Genomic DNA, 18,278 nt, shown 5'->3' with positions numbered 1-18,278 from the left:
ATCAGTGGGGCTGTCACTATTTTCCCATGTTGCTCAAACACTCTCACCAAGACACACAAACAAGGGCGGAGCCAAGTCAAGGTGCGGCTTTGCACACAGGTGAGTGCGAATGCATGCTCACCATGGCAAGATGCACAGCAACATGCCTGACAGCTGGTGACTTGCTTCAGGATCTACCCAAACAATATGGTAATAATGCATGGCTGTGCTAAACACAGGTCTTTGTCCCACAAAACTCACTTTCTTAGATGAGAAAATGTTGCAGTTCTGTTTTGTGCAAGTATTGTTGGATGTTTTATTTGTAACTGTTCGTGACGTGCTTGTGCTAGAGTAACAGTCGTCTTGATGGTTTAAGATGACTGCAATGGCAATGATTTCCAGTCACTGTCTGTTGTCTAAATCGTCATTAAGATAGCTGACTTAGATTAGGGTAGTTACCATGGCAGTGAGGCTGTGGTGAAAGCACTTTGAATGAACATTTATGACATATAAATAGTTTGAAGCAATAACACTTTACCTCTCATTTGGAGAGATTTGGGATCTGCCAAACTAAATACTGCACATTCAGGAGAGAGCTGAATACACAAATATAAGGGGATAAAGAGCATAAATCAGATTGAAGCAAATAAAAGGTTGAAACAGCAATGGTTAACAAAATATACGCAAAATTATCCACAAAGATATGTAAATATTTTTTGCATGAGGGTAGGATACCAATCCAAATACTTCAGTCTGACGGAATCTGATTTAAACAATTTGGTGACAAAAGAAAAAGACCAAAATGAGACACTAATGGGGTGGTGGAAAAGCCACGTATAAATCTATAGGCAGAAGTGGTTAAAGCTGGTGAAAACGTTGCACCTCATAGTGCAAATTTTACTGTACATGGGATACAATAAGAAACTCTATGTTAGGAACCGGTTCCATGACGACGGGCTAACAAGTGTAATTCTATTTAATGACATGTAATGGCATTGCAAATGTGCATTTGCTTCAATCAACTATTCAATAATAAGCCGCAAAACTGGGCTCAATTGCATGGTTAAGTGTGACACCCACAACTATAAAATGAGCGAACATCTATTTGAAGTATGAAGTTATGAAACTCATCTGTGTTAAAATAATGAAAATAAACCTAACTCAAATTCAAAATATAATATCACTGGATTAAATCACAGAGGATGATAGTGGAAATCTTTTGAGGGTGGATGAGAGAATAAATGGGAGATTTAAAGTCCCAATGATCACCGTCACACACATCTCTGGGTGTGGTGAAATTTGTCCTCTGCATTTAACCCATCCCCATGTGATTTTGATCCATCCCCTGGGGGAGAGGGGAGCAGTGAGCAGCAGCGGTGCCACGCTCAGGAATCAATTGGTGATCTATCCCCCCCAATTCCAACCCCATAATGCTGAGTGCCTGGGCATTGGGACCCAATTTTATAGTTTTTGGTATGACCCGGCCGGGGTTTGAACCCACAACCTTCCAGCCTCAGGGTAGACACTCTACCACTAGGCCACTGAGCTGGTGTTACAGTCATATGTGTTCATAGTGAACGTGAAATCAGGCAATGAAAGTGGAACCCCAATCTTTTTGGGCTGTGGGTTTTCTCATAAGAAGCTCTTAAAGCAATTTTAAAACGGGTAAGAATCAGCTTTCTAAGGTCAGCAATAAATTGTTTCTAAAGGAGCTCAAATGCAATAGCCTTGTACTCGATATCTTTGAATTGCAAGAAGGATAAACTGGAGAAACGCCGTAATAGTGTAATTTATCATGTCTCCCTATGGGATGGAAAGCTACTTAACTAATGTGCTGGTCATGGCGTCTGCTGGAGTTCACTTGAGGCTTCATTCACTACTCCTTTATGAATAGTGGTAGTTTTGTTGGTCTATGACTTGTCTTTTTATTTATGCTCACATTTTTTTCTAACTAATTAATCACACAATTCATCATAATTAATGATATGTTATACTCGTATTTTTATTTTCCAAAAAAGAGTAGTAAGATACCATTCATATTTAGTCAGACTACAGCTTTATTTCATTCTTTAATGCAATTCTTCTAAAGCAATGGAAAACATAAACATAAAACTACTAAAAGCCCATCTTTGTTCCTCTTTGTGGCAGTGCCTCTAAATTTGATTACAAAGTCACCAGAAGTCACGATGCCACAGCAACTAAATCAAACTGAGTATACTGCTTTATCTTTACCACTTATATCATTTAAATGTATATCTCCAAAGCTAATTTTGACAGACAGCCCTAGGCTTTACTGTTCCTGAGTGTTTATAAACTCAATTTTTGATACGTAGCCTCGTGTTTTGGTCTGATTGATGACTGAACTTTCCTGTCTTTGACAAGTGATTCAACAGGCTTTCGGCTAGTCCATGGACTGATTGTGGTATCTGGTACAGCATTTTGTAAAGTTTTGGTACTTCTAAAAACCCATGATTCATGTTTGTACTGTTTTGCGTCCAGTTTTTGTTGACTGATATTAAGTTACTTTTGTCCCAAGCTGAGTGGACTGCAAAATTCCCCACACCCAAAAAAATCAAGACTTGGCAAAATATCCCAAATGCTCATCATGTTTTTGCTGGAAAATGTGTCGCTCTGCTCGTTTCACTGTGGCAGCGCAGTTTGTGAATCCCCGCATGAGCAAAGACAAGAAAGTTGTTGTATATGTCAGCACATTCCTCACTCCTCCGGTTTCATACTCTTCACCACATGGGATCTCTGGTGGATAACCGTTGGGATTTGATGTGTTCAAATCTTGGGGATGTCCATTCCTCTGCCACGACCTCCGTCTCACCCTGCATCGCTGCCCTATGTCACCTTAGGCACAGCCTATAAATGGGCAGTGTGACTCAACAATAAAATGTACACTTGAAGACTTGACATAAAACTAAAGCGTGTACGAGCATTTATTGCTGTTCTGACAATATTATAACGTTTGCTTACTTTGCCTCATTTTGCCATATTTTCCTGCTTTGGGCATCTTTAGCACCATCTGGCCACCGTTCGCTTCAATAGATGAGGGTTAAACCACAATTTTATTTCATTTTTCATCTTTCAATCATCACCCCTTAAGGCCACTGAGAGGTAGAGCAAGCAAAGAAGACACACTGCAATATGACCATGAACATCAAAAACCCGGTCCACAGGGTCATAATTACAAGGTAAGAGGGTCTGTCTCACCAAGCCACTCTGAATGAGTTTATTGGCAAAGCTATTTTATTATTGACGTATGGAAATGGCAGTGGAGATCTTTGGATATTATTTATGGTGGCAATTGTCTGATGGGCTTCTGTAGGGGACAGGTGTATTTGGATGTACATTTTCCTGTCTTTTATCACCAGTTTTTTTTAACAGCATAAGTCATAGTTTTACTCTAATTTCCTAGCTGAATAACCAGCTCATGCATCTTCATTTAAGGCTATTCTGTGTGTTGTTGGTTTATGCGTGCTTTCATTTAGAACAGCACTTGGGCTGCAACTCATGACGTTTTACAAGATCACAAGGACGTAAGAATGGACAAGAACATGAATTATGAAACAACCATACGTTTAACAAAGCTTCTGAAGCCAAAAGTAATAGATCAGCATGAAGATGCTCGTGTGACCTGTGATTAGTGTGCCCACAAGTACACAGCGAATGAATCACACATTTTGTATCGGAATGTTTTTTTTTAATCGAGTATGGTCGTTTCTAAAATAAATAAATAAATAAATAAATAAATAAATGCACAGGAGGGCAGAAAGAGATGATTTTCCCCCCACAGATCACTTTCCTAATGAGTCCGGTTTATACAGGCAGTTTTGAAATTGAAAACCGTTCCTCCTTTAGGGCTGGAAATTGGTTTATAATGTGCAAGCATGTAAAGTGTGCTCTCTGTAGTATTAAACATTATCCTGATTAATTGGGTGTACATATTTTATGTACACCTGCAATGAAAACTGATTGACCAACAACAGAGCAAACAGTTCCTCTCTTTACAGAAAGTCAATATATGAAGATGTTGATAAAGATGCATGATGCTATTTTGTTGACAAGAGACATAATGTGCCATCAGGACAAATAAAATGACCTATTGATTGATTTCTGAAAATGTAAAGGCAATGGAAAGTGACTGTTACATCAATTGCAGATACTATTTAAGAATTACAGTTCAAATATAGCACAGTTGAGAAGTAAGTTAAGTTTTGTTTTTTTGGCTTCCTCCAGGTATTAAGAAGGTTGTCTGCAGTGAACAACAGACAACATTATTTTTGGGACACCTGGCCAATATTACTACTATCACAGGTGATGCAAATGGACATTTGTGCAAGCTTGTACTCTCCTGGAATAAAAAAAAAAAAAGATCTACTTAATGACAAGTAGATGTCAGCTCAAAGAATGTCTACAACAAAGAGTATTCCTGAACCCGTGGAAACTTGCAAACATTTTCAAAGTGTATTTGTACACTTTATATAATCTAGAGTGAGAAATGTGCAGGGCATTACCTTTGTCTAGGGAGGCATCAGGAGAGTTGAAGTCCATCAGACTGCTGATTTCACTCGTGTAGCACAGGTCAGTGGAAGGCGCCTTCTGCCTCGAGTGCGGAGAAGTATCTGGCACAAAAACAAATAACAGAAATTGTCGATTCAACATGCAAGATTTAATGGACAAAAATTGAAATATTTAACAGCTCAAACAGATGTGATTTATAGGCTCACTCAACCCTTGACTGCTCTAAGACGTGAATCAACAATCATTTTGAAAACATTGGAGGACATTTAGGACCGCACATCACATTACAGTCACTTATGGAGTACAGCTTTCCCCTCAATACACATTCCACTTCATATTCTATGCAATCCCCCGGAGAAGCCTTTACAGAATTTACTGAAGGCCATGAATGCAACATCATGGAAAACAGCCTAAACTCAGCACAGTCGCGCAAATATTAGCATTTTTATGACTCGAGTTTGATTCGCTGTGATGAGGTTCAGTGACTTTAATATAGTTTTCGGTAACCACCGGTGGCACACAATGATAGTATAACTAATCCATTGCTACCGGCCACCTCCCTAAAGTGTCCACAAAACTGCAGCAAGCGCAGTCAGTGTTTGATGTTCATCGAAATAAAAATAAGCGAGATCATTCCAAGTGTAGTTTTTGTCAAAGTGGACATCACATTGGAATGAAATAAGAGCATACTGCAGTAAACTCTGAAGGCTTGACTGATATAAAGGATCCTTTCACTCAGACCCTGACTTATTTGCTGTGTGGTGGTGGGGACATGCAATACTTTTAGTGTTTATTTATTTAAAGCATGATGCAACTCTTGGGATTTAAAAAAAATAAATAAATAAAAATAAAAACTTTGCGCCCCTTTGCTCTGCTACTCTTCCTCAACACACCACCATTAGTACCCACTGTTGAGCTTTTAGGAAACCATTAGTGGTTGAACTATTTGTGGTAATTACAAGCCAATGTGTCTGGGGGCAAAAGCAGGGGGTCAAGGGGCGGTGCTGCCTTTTTTTTTCCTCTCGCGAGATTAGTCATCGCGCTTGCCATAATGGACTTTAATTAGGCAACAAATAATGCACTGTCAAGATTAATGTTAAGCTTTTCCGGTGGTGGTCAAAAACATAGTTACTAAATTAATACACATTCATGATCAAATGATCACTTGGCATTTTATTATTTATTATTTATTGATTAATATTCTAATTATTCTTATCATTTAAGGAATGTAATTAAAAGGCAAATTCAAGTACATCTGATAATCTGAATTCCAGATGCTCATTCTTTTGCTAGGTGTTGGAATGATTACCAAATCCCCTTGATTCACTAAGCATTAATGTGACACTCAATTAGTTCATGGAATTGTTGTTTCTTTTAATAGAATAGAATGAGCTTTTTACATATAATGAAGCTAACAAAAAATACAGAGTGTTTCTGCTATATCCCAGGTGCCTTCTTCAAATCGCTAGAGTGGAAGAGAGGTGTTAAAACATTTCTGTTATAGTTCCTTCACTCCCTTGCATTCAAATGTCTGCCTTTGAGTGAATGTTACAATCGAGGCATTTGCATACCTGTTCTATAAATCCCATGTGGGATGATTGAGTAAAGCTTTGGGATAAGGGCATCATTTCCTCTCTGCCTCCATCTTATTTTTTGTTTCAACCCTTATCTCCCCAATATGCCAACAGCAGCAGTATTACAGTGTTATCATCAAAGCTTTGCATCCAAGCTTCCATGCGTGGATATCTGCGACATTCAGTGACAAGACTAATACTGTATGTATTTTCAGTTAGACAACAACCTTTCAGAATAATGCGAAAAATGTAGAGTGCTTACAATAACACATTGGTTGTATATATATAAAAAAATAAAAAATAAAAAAGGAGTGAGATTGCTTTTTTTATGCAGGACACTTTGAAAACATTCTTTTAAAGCTTTTTAAATGCATGGTAGATAACAGGCTTCTCAAGCTTCATTGCAGCTTTGTGTGATGCATCAATTACATATCCCCGTAATTGCTAGATTATTTATTATTATTTATTATTTATATTTTTAACTGCTTCAAGTAAGTTGATAATACATTAGCACCTAAACCACCTGACATATATATATATATATATATATATATATATATATATATATATATATATATATATATTTAAAAACTGTATAACGGGTTGACAAATTTAGCTCATGTCTGTATACAGTAATCCCTTCAATATTGCTGTCCCGCAATATGATAAACAAATTTATCTTGTGTCTGTATACAATAATCTCTCTAATATTGTGGTCCCGCTATATCGTAGACTTCATTCTTTGGTAGTGCTGCATTACAGTTGTTATTCTATTATTATTGTTTTAAATGTCCGTCCAACACCTCTTTTCCACAAAAAATAGTTGCCACAGATCTTAAGTTTTACTTTGTTTTGGAATGGCATGGAAAAAATATATCAGCTCGAAACACAGCTAAGTAGAGAATTGAGTTTGTATACTTGACAGTCTAGCTCTGACAGGCTAAGATAAGGTTAGGTACATTTTTGTGGTCTTTTCTAGCAGACTCTTCTCAAATGACATCATACCAAAGAGCAGCAAAATTACTCTGATAAGACTCTTTTAAGATTTGCAATGGGATTATTCAACAAAAGCCGTACTTTAAATTTAAGTCCTTGCATTAGTTCCCATTGTGCAGCACTCAGAGTTCAAAGTTAGAACATTCATTTAAAGGTAAATCAAGCAGTCACGGCTACACCAAGCTGAACTTGACATGATTCCGAGATAAAATGTCTCCCATTTGACGCTCCTAAAGGGAATGATGAAAATGAATTACTACAGTGCTCATGGTCCGTCTGTCCCTGTGAATCCTCTCGTCTGACTCCATCACCTCTCCTTCTTCCTCATTTTCTCTGTGACTATTTTTTAATAGTGTTCCCCCAGCACTTCTCACTACTGTGCCAGGCAAATTTTATCTGCGAGAAAAAGCGACGGGTGGAACAAAAGAAGGCCCTAATGACTAGTGGAGGTGATTAAGGACTGAATAGGCGCTATTGCTGGGACCTTCAGTGAGCTGCCCGCGTTCTTCAAGTCGGTCTGCAATCTGCAGATAGGCAGTGCTTTTTTCCCGCCTGCCACGCGCCTTTAATTGCACCGACATTCCCCGATTCACGGGCTGCCGGACTTGAGATAAAGCAAACGAATTCATGCATTAATCACATCCACCTTCCCCAAGACCCCAATTTCAGGGTCCCTCTAAATATACAGCACATAATAATGGTCCAAGAGTGTGACTGAGGAGAGTCTCTGGTGGTTAACATTTTCCGCCAACACCAACTGCCTGCCACCTAAATTCATATTGTAATGAACGTCAGAGGGACATTTTGTGTAAAAGCTGAGGATGAAGAAATGATGAAGAGAAGACTTTAGCTACAGTGAAAATGTCCTTTTGACCAGCTTTTTGAAAGGCAGGAGACATTTTCTTAATCAAAGTACCCAAGAAGTGAAACTTCTGTCCATGCTGCATCTACTGTGTTTTGAACAGAGACCAATACTACTTAAAAAACTGGTTTTTCAGGTCAAAAGAGAAAAGGACATGACAAATCATATAACACCTCTGCAGTGTATTGAACCATGCATTATATTCACTGCCTTGATGATCATGTTCAACAAGCACCACAAATAAAAATCATAATTGGCAAGACGACAAATGTCCACAAATATGTCAAACAAAAATGGAATTTTCCTTTTCAGCTAACCTTTCTAAATTGCTAGAGCATATTGTCCAGAAGATCCAAGATAGATGAGTCCAAAGGCTTTGTGCCTTTGTGCCAAATGAACATTGAAACGATGCAAGACCAGATTTGAATGCATTTTCTGAAATCTAGACATGTGGCACTATCCAAAAATACAGTTTGATATTTATTGAGCTGATTTCTTTCTGACAGCAGGAAGGAGTGGTGAAAATTCTTCCACTTTATCCAAGACTTCAAAATAACATTCTAAAGGAGGCCAAAGTGAACACTGGATGGAAAAATAATGAGAGTGAGTGTTGTGTGTCCCCAACAGTGACATCCGAGCACAGAAAGTAAGTCAATGGCTTCAGATCAGGTTTAGAAAGTGTGGGTTGAGGATGCCTTCAACAAGGCTCTTAACCTCTCACCGTCACAGAGGAGAGCCTCAGTCGCGACTGCAGATAAGCTAGAACCAACAGACGATGCAAAGGGAGAAGTGCGGAAAAGAGTATGGGGGAGGTAAGGCCACAAAAGCAATATCTTGCATAGAGTTAATCAAGGTATTGATTGTGGCCTGTGGAATATTGGTACACTCCTTTTTAGTGGCATTGTGAGGTTGCTAGACATTAACAGCAAGTGTACACATTGATTTGGCTATCCATTTTCCACCTTTTCAGGGTCACGGCTGAGCTGGAGGCGGGCTACACACCGAACTGGTGGCCATTCAGTATTGAAAACAAATGGGTGGGGTGGGGTGGGAAGTAGGTCAACTATGCTACAACATGACTTCCATCACAGAAAGTTGTTAGCGGTCAGCAGCCACTTGCAGCTAGTGATGAGATTTTGTATAAAGCACATTAATTGATAATAATCAGATCATCAGACTTTGCTTAGCTCTGGATCAAACTTCATTGTATCTTCTTCGCGCCAACGGTCCAGTTTCTTCCTGGGGCCAACAGCAACATGCTATTTATCTGGCAAATATACAATACAATACACAGTCAGTTCTCTGGACTCCCAAAAAAACTGTGGCCCATGTTCTGATGGCGATGGGGACCTGGGCTGGAAATAAACCCAAAATTGTCTTTGTTTTGTTTTTGGTAGTGTAAGGGTACCTATTGGAAATTTAGGAGCTCGACATGAACATGCGTAAGCATTCAAACTATGGCTAATTGATTCAGAAAACATTTTTAGCCATCTTATACTGTTCAGGCAATGCTGTGTTCAAAAACACTATTTGTCAGTTTGTTTGTTTTCAGTTTTATTGTGGAAGCCTGACAATATGCAACTACAATTTGTGGAGAAGCCAAAAGGAAAAGAAAATGAGACTGAGGTCTGCCACAAATAACAAAAAACTATTAACAACCCCCATTAAAAAAAGCCTATTGAGCTTACAACATGAGAGTACGCACAACCAAAATTGCCCTAAAAAGTAAACGGCTGACAAGTGCTTAGGCTTTTTAATAGCTGCTCAGTAGAGCAAAAAATATACATAAAGATGAAATGTAAGACAAAATAATTTTTTTAAAAAGACAAAAAATATACATAGACTTATTAGTTTCACAGTCCATATGCATCACTTCAACATACTTCCTCGACACAATTACAGCTTGATTGTTAGCCGAGGCTTTAACACCCTTTTTCTCATATTTTAGAAAAAGAAAAAAAAACAGGCAAAGGGAACAAACTTATACGTTAATTTTAAATAGGTAAATTTGTGAATAGCTATCAGTGAGATAGGTAGCTATCACGTTACATTAGGTTACCAGTTTCTATTTTTGTATAGAGTAAAAAAAAAAAAAATCCCCAGCAATGTGTGGATTTGACTGGTGAAATAAGTTTGCAATTCCACCTTTAATAGTAACATTATGGACTTGCTGGTTCTTCTTTCATGCTTGGGCTCATAATGTATAGTGTGTCCTATCTGACAGGAGGAATAGGTATATGCCTATAAGCACTTTCAACAAAAATAGTTTGATAACAGGAAATGTCCAATCTCCTTCTGCACACATGATGTAGTGCAGATACAAGTGACTTGCTCTTCCAAGAGAAATTACTTTCTGGTAATCAAACAGTAATTTCTAATCGTACTCTGGTTGTTTGTCTTCTACGTTTCAATCCATTGGCAAGCAAATATGTTCAACAAATTGCTTAGTGAAAATTCAACAAAGACTGAATTATAGTAGCTGACTGACACAAAAGAAACACTCTTGCTCCCACAAGGCTGTCTTTGTAACCTATGTTTAAAAGTGGCATGATAATCCACTGTCATTTGCATGGGTGAAAATTAGAACAATTCTACTAATGTGTTAAGTAGGTCATCCGACATTAGCTGTCTTTTTTTCATAGTAATGGACTTGCTGTGAAATGAAGTGTTTATGCATTAAATTCACATAATAATCCAACATAACTCAATTTTAAAGCACTGCCACCATGCTGGAGAAGGAAACAGCCAATCAACAGAGGAATTACTGAAGGAATGAATGTATAGATTCCTTTCTTGAGTCCTGCAACGCACACATCTTAACCTGCGCCCAGAGGGAAGCCATTTAAATGATGCAAACAAAACATAAGCAGGCTCTTTAAGAAGCCAAATAAGAAAAAAAAATTAAGTATTCTTTTTTTAATTGGTACCTAAATGGAGGTGTAAAATTCACAGAAGAGAGGTTGAGTTAAGCATCACTCTTACAGACAACACAGTGAGTCACTACACATATTCACATTAACATAGAACTTATTATTATCACTACTGTTATCATTTTAGAACTGCTGTGTTAAATAGTGTGTGTTTTTTGTAATTCTGCTTCTCATTTGGGCCATTTGGGGAAGTAATACAAATATGGTGAGAGGATTTAAAAAAAAAAAGACAGAGTATGAATAAAGATGTCAACAATAGAACTAAATCAAGTTCACCAGTTGATAAGCGACAGTTAATAAAGAAACACGTGACCTTCCTCTTTTGTTTGCACCCTTAAAACACACCATCATTTATTTAGGGGATGGGGGGAAAGGCATCTGGCATGTCCTGTGGTGGGGGAGAAGAGCCAGATGCTATCCCAGTCTCAGGCATTGAATTGACCCTCATTGACAGGACAGTAAGCCCCAAGAGGTTAACTCAGCTGGCCTACAGGCCGTCTGCATTAATAAACTCCCCAATTATAAGAAATCTGTCTGGAAACTCACTTTTGTGGTGTTTTTTTTTCACTTGCCTTTCTTTGTCCAAGCTTGACCATTCAGAAAAGAAATTGTAGTTCCAGCATAAACGTGATCTTTAGTTGTGATTTACTCCAGTCTATTTCTCGACTGCACTTCCACTGGATGGCAGTGAAGCATCAGTTCTAGTCCCTAAATTGAACTCAAAACAAAACCCCATATTTCTAGAGTAATTATGAAGAGCTGAACTAGACGTTTGAAGCTAGTGAGGGGAGGACAATGTATTTGGCATTCTCCAAGCACCACTCTCTACAAATGTGGTCAAAGAATCCTAAATTAAAGGCATTTTCCTGACAGAATGTTTCTAAGCTTCTACAGACTAAAAGGCATCTCTGAAGTTCCAGAACAAAATCTGTCTTGCTGCAGATTCAGTTTGTGAGACTTTGGTATTGCACAAGCTTTGGGAGATAAACTAGTTGACAAAAATATTTAGGATTTGAAATATGGCAATACTTATTGTAAATATATACATCTCTGTTGTCAGGTGTATATTGTCCTTATTAGGGTTGTGAGTGAGTTATCTCTCTGTCTCTCTCTCTCTCTGTGTCTCTCTCTCTCTCTGTGTCTCTCTCTCTCTCTGTGTGTCTTTCTCTCTCTGTGTCTCTCTGTATGTGTCTCTCTGTATGTGTCTCTCTGTCTCTCTGTCTGTGTCTCTCTGTCTGTGTCTCTGTGTCTCTGTGTCTCTCTGTCTCTCTGTCTCTATGTCTCTCTGTCTCTCTGTCTCTATGTCTCTCTGTCTCTCTGTCTCTCTGTCTCTCTGTCTCTATGTCTCTCTGTCTCTCTGTCTCTCTGTCTCTATGTCTCTCTGTCTATGTCTCTATGTCTCTATGTCTCTATGTCTGTGTCTCTATGTCTCTATGTCGCTGTGTCTCTCTGTCTCTCTGTCTCTGTGTCTCTGTGTCTCTCTGTCTCTCTGTCTCTGGGTCTCTCTGTCTGTGTCTCTATGTCTCTCTGTCTCTCTGTCTGTGTCTCTCTGTCTCTCTGTCTCTCTGTCTCTATGTCTCTATGTCGCTGTGTCTCTCTGTCTCTCTGTCTCTGTCCCTCTCTCTCTCTCTCTGTGTGTCTCTCTCTCTCTCTCTCTCTCTCTCTCTCTCTGTCTGTCTCTCTCTGTCTTTCTCTGTCTGTCTGTCTGTCTGTCTGTCTGTCTGTCTGTCTGTATATATATCAGCAGCCTGTGTGAAAATAGTAGCCAACGTGCCCTTGTGTTTGAAACAACCACAAGCTTTCCAGCTCATCAGTAACTCATTAAGAACAAGGCCTAGAATGAGATGTGGAAATACATATAACCAAACAACTCACTGAGCAACATCATTTAAGATCAGACTGTGACAAATTGAGTTACCTTGAAATAAAAATGTAGCAAGATTGAACCGTTTTCTGACAAGCAAAATCATGCCTCACTGTTTTTATCTGATGAGGCAAATAATCAATAGTGTTGTAGAGATGAGCAGAGTCAAGCTCTGAGCAACCAAGCATGTGGCTGCTTTGAGCCATGCATTTAATTAAGATACTTATCTGTCCATCCATCCCTACTTCTTAATGTATTGTTGAGGTATCGATTCAACTAGTTATCAGCCGATAGTCCAATTCAAGTGTCTCAAGGGCAAAAACCTAATTGGGACATTTCTAATAAAGAGCACAAGAATTCTTACCATTACACATCATATTGAATTTGTAGCAGAAATCATTGTGTACACATACAAAAAGAATCTCCTCAGTCATGCTCATCATTGTGCTCAATGTAGGTACAACCTCCAATGCATGACCCTCATTTTAAGCTCCAATATGACAATGCAACTGTGCTTTCACTACTCTGAAGAAAAACAACCACCTCAGAAATCACGCTAGAATGCATAACGGCAACTTCTTTGAAGATGTAGTCACTACAATCAGAGGATTGGAGCCAGTTGTGAAATTGCTGCAGATCAAGTTTTGACATTTACCAAAAGTGTGGGAAGAAATTGGTTTTCTTTTAGTAGATACTCCTTCAAACTTCAACCTATGCCCCATGTTAGCGCCTCCTAACGGCGAACCAATTAGCAGCCAAATGAGATTTTATCCACAAGTGTTTTTGATTGTATTTTTAAAAAAAATAAGACTTCATTCATATCATGCCATCACACATATTTCAACGGTGACAACAATAAAGAAAAGACAGTTTGTGGATATAAGCCAGACACTTGGCTATACCATATGGGTTGGCAAAATGTGTCTTTTTCATTGGTGGATCTTTTTGAGTGAATGCTACAACAGGAACAGGAAAAAAATGAAAATAGAGCTGTGGCTTCAGTGTTGGCTAGCTGCTTCATTGGCTGCCGAGATGATGTGATGAGGGAGTTGGGGGAAGAGACTCAGAGGTGAGAAATGATGTGATAATGACAGTCAAACACGCCCTTTTTTTATAACACGGCGAGCTCCTGTGCCAAGGGGACACAAACATGTGGGTAATTACATTTAACAAATGACTGTCTCATTAGCTGCAGTCCCAGTGTTTGGAGTGCGTACACATTCAGAACATTCACGGACACTGGCATTCACATAAAGTTGTACAGAGAAAAGGGCAGAACACAAAGGAAATGCTCAGGAGGGGACAAGTATCCAGTTGGCTAATTAGAACATCCCCGTAACCCAAGCCATACTCTATATTCTCACTGTTCACTTTGGAGGAAACGAAATAAAACAGCCATGAAGGTCCGTGTTCACAGGACAAAGTTGCACGCTCACAGTCATACTAATGACCGCAATTAGCAATATTGGATTTCAAGTCTCAAAAATCATTTATTGCTGCTGGTCAAAAGCTCCAAAATGGAGATGGATGACTCAACCTCTTTAATCTGCCACAAAATGACTCAGAGTGAAGTTGAGTTGAATTGATTTAGCCAGATACTACTCCAGAATTCCTTTTGAATCCAAGACAACCTGATAATATTTGAACATGCTATTGCAGTTCTTCAGAGTGAATGTGTTGATGAACTCCACTGTGGAGAGTTACAGGCATTCATTTGAAGGAAGGAGTTTATTTTGGAGGAAACTTTTTCGAAATGCGTGCCTAAGGGCGGAGCAAGACACACTGCTATCTATTGAATTTTCATTACGGTAGAGTAATGGGAGGAAAACAAAACCTCAAGGTGGCAAATGTCATGGCTTTACAATGGCGGAAAAATTTACTCAGTTGTGCTTTAGACAAAATGTCAAAATACACAGGTGTTGTTGTCTTCATCTGTTGAATTCAGAGATGGGTTAAACATCATTGCTGTAACACCAGGCGACACCTAAGCTAACAAAATTGTGGTAGAACATACTGAACTAAACGTTACCGTTTCGTAGAAAAGCAACACACCGCTACATCATTCTTTTTGACTGAGCCTATCATGAATGATACCAGAATCTAACTCCTTCACGCATATCTACCAGTGATTCAAAATCATAAAAATAATAGTATTAATCCAGGACAGTATATTGATGTACAGGTGGTTACCAAAAAAACACTACGAACATCATATTTAGTGTAGTGAATGACTGCATGTGTACAAGGTTTTATTCTGTACTCTGGCTTAAGTCTTCTTTCAAAATAAATACTCCTGGGACACCAATTAAATTCAGTGAGAGTATACTGAGTATACATACGGGCGTCTGCCCAGTGGTATAATTGTCTCCCGGCATCTGGCTCATGACCATTAGCTACGTAAATAATGCATGTGACGCGAGACCGCTCACGTCCGGCATCAGGTCAGCAAACGAGCTGGACAAGGAGGACCATGTAAATTGTGGTGACCCAATATCTTAAAGTGCAGACTTGCACCGATTAAAGAAATATTTTGAAATCATGCATCAAAGCCAAGTCAAGACGCAGTCAAATGTGACCCAAGTTTAAAACATGAGCAGCTAGAACTGCATGTGAACTACACTTTTAACTCAATATATTTCAATGACCATGTGGATTTCAGCCTGCTGCTGACACCCAATGGAAGCGTTCGACCACAGAATAGTGAGACACTTGCTGCTGTGCAGCCTGCAGAAACATTTCCGCTGACCCAAAAGTCACAGTGACCCAGTGCTCTCTTCAAGCCCTCAGGAGAATTTCCTGTTACAAGGATGAAACACTGCCAAAGACATTTTACTCCTACAATGGCTTATACGGGGGAAACCTAATCTTAGAAGACTCAGCTAAAATAGGCTGACGAGGCAGAAAATAGAAAAGACACTGTGGGAACTGGATTTAAAAAGAGATTTTATTCACAAGATTAAGATTTTTTGTTGTCCTTAAGTGTCCTGATAGATCCCGCTCAAGTGTGTCTTTAAACACTTTCACTTCCTGCACATTTTGATCTTATTTATCACAGATGTTTGCAAACTAGATTGATCCATCCAAATGAGCGATCTTTTTTTAACGAAACACAAAATTTGAGTCAAACATGCGTACATTGCTGTTGTAGATTTTACAGTATTCTCACCCTTGAGAGGAAACCACAGTGAAATTGATTGGCTCAGGGCCATCTAGTACTTTGAAAATATCCATGTTGCCTCTTGCCATGCACCTTTTTCGCCACCTCTCTGGATGATTAACCATTTGGCGAGCCATAAATGTGTGGCTGTGGGAAGTGATTTGATTTACCCCGCTGCAGAAAGGGTAACCCCCTGAGACGCTGGCAGGACAAGAATGAAAAGAGACTGACGGAACACCAGTGAGGATTTGATAACCACCATCAGCTGCCGCTCCAATCTGCTGAGGTGATGATGCGAGACAACACTGCTGCACGCACACACACACAGACACACACACACACACACACAGACACACACACACGACTTGTCCTACTTCACTGTATGGGTGAGTCCACGCAAGTGTACACACACGCACACACAAGAGCAAGTTCATTTGCACTTGTGCAAACAGGTATGCACAACTATCTTTGAACACATGCAACTTCCTGTTATTTGTAGTACATAGCAAATCATCTGCTGGAAGTCTACAGTTCAAAGATTGTTGCTCCTTAGGTCCATCATGAGTGGTGACATGGAAGTAATGCCGCAAGATAAAAACTGAGAAGAGATAACAGACAGGCTTTTGGACATTCATCACCTGTGAAATCCGCAAGTGGACCGCTATGACAACTACAAAGCAGGTAGTTTCATCCTTGGGCACAAAAATACTACAAGGGACAAATTACAACCTGACAAATTTAAATTTGATACCCAGCAAATGTTCTGAGTTGTATTTATTTATTTATTTATTTATTTATTTATTTATTTATTTGGCATCGTTATAAAATGTTAGCCTCTTGTTATGAACCTATTTTGTTTCATTTTTACATATGGGTAGAAATAGGGGCATCTTCTGCACTTGCTGTTTCTGTTCAGCATAAGGTCTCATGACTGTCACATCCCTCTGCTTGTGTTGATCTGCCCATTAAAAAACAGATAAGTTCATCAATTCAGTAGACAAGTGGTTCTCGGAGTTCTGAGGTTCGGAGTTTAAATCTCGGCTCCTCTGTTCTTGTCTAGTTTTAGTTTTCTCCCCAGTAGTTTTTTCCTCTTCCTATGCCTCACCTTACAGGAGGGCTCTGGTCTCAAAGATGATAATAATAAAAAGACTATAGTGGTGTCATTTGGTACGCAAGTATTTGAGTAAGAATAAGTGCGGAATCCAAGCTTTCATTTCAGAGATTTGACAAGAATATATCATTATTATTATTGAGGAATCACAACCATTTTATGGGCAAAAAAGAATGGGCTCAAAAGAATTTGGCATATTTTGTAAATAAAACCATAATGGTTTATCGGCTTAGAGACAAACCACAACTTTACCATTGAACAATATTCCTTGTATTTTCCAGTCAAAGGTCATTACTTGCTTTTCAGTAGCTCACAGTAAGACCACAGAAAGACCACAGAAGTGATCACAGAATCACACATGCATGCTCTGTAGAAATATGATTCATTTCTGAATGGCAAGTGCCATATGCTCATACGTAAAGTCTCTGAATGCTGAAAGTCTACACTTTCAAATCTTTTAAGGTTAAGTCTAAGAGCAAAATTATAAAATCTCACTACTTCTGGCAGAAATATTCTCTGCATTGGCACCAGACAGCAGAAGAGTATAAGATGAGATCCAGCAAAACAACAAAAGTTATGAAAAAAAAAAACATTGAGTGGATATGGCTGAGGCTCACAAAGTGGGATTGAAGAGTTCAGCGAACAAATGTATTCATTTATTCATCTGAGGATAACTGCAAAGTCTCACTCGAATGGAAACATTTTCAGCCCCGGCGGATGCACTTTTCACCTTTATTTGAATATAATTTTACTTTGTAAAGTACAGAGTGGAATCCATCAGACTCCACACTAGAATTGGGCTTGGAGCCTCAAAGTCTGACGACATGAAGAACGTTAAATCTGGAATTTGCACGTTTGGAAAAAATAAAGGGATATCTTACCTAAATAGGTCTTACATTTGGGTTTTGAGCATTTTTACTAATCTGGATGATTGGCAGTGTAGCGCGACAAGTTACTGCCGTTCACGTGGTCTGAACACCCAAGTTTAAGAGTTGTAAAAGACAGAAAACTCCACAACACAGAGAACGTCCTCAGATAGCTGAAACATTGTTCTTGCAAACACCGGACTAATTTGACAAAACTAAACGGGTGGGACCCTGGGGGCACCACATCACTCGTGTTAAGAAAATGTCTTTGGAGTGCAGTCTGGACCGTTGCTGCATATAATAGCTAGTCCCTGAAGAGAGAGCATTTGCAGTCAGTCTTCTTCAAATTGCACCATATACTATGCACTTTTCCAGTTTCAATAGAATTCGCACAGATGTTCAATCAGAGGAT

The 18,278-nt window shown here is 39.0% G+C and overlaps 1 protein-coding gene across 1 annotated transcript in view; it reads right to left on the bottom strand.

The window, feature by feature from the left end:
• kazna (kazrin, periplakin interacting protein a) overlaps nucleotides 1-18,278 on the bottom strand; it is a 99,998-nt gene that overhangs the window by 28,627 nt on the left and 53,093 nt on the right. The window contains exon 5 of the mRNA XM_085916377.1: nucleotides 4,500-4,607. Coding sequence (XP_085772503.1) covers nucleotides 4,500-4,607 — 108 coding nt within the window. The remainder of the gene's footprint in view (nucleotides 1-4,499; nucleotides 4,608-18,278) is intronic.

The sequence above is a fragment of the Syngnathus leptorhynchus genome, chromosome 1, assembly GCF_054491065.1.
Source record: "Syngnathus leptorhynchus isolate UIUO chromosome 1, UIUO_Slep, whole genome shotgun sequence".
Lineage (NCBI taxonomy): Eukaryota > Metazoa > Chordata > Actinopteri > Syngnathiformes > Syngnathidae > Syngnathus > Syngnathus leptorhynchus.
This window is presented reverse-complemented; position numbering and strand designations above follow the sequence as displayed.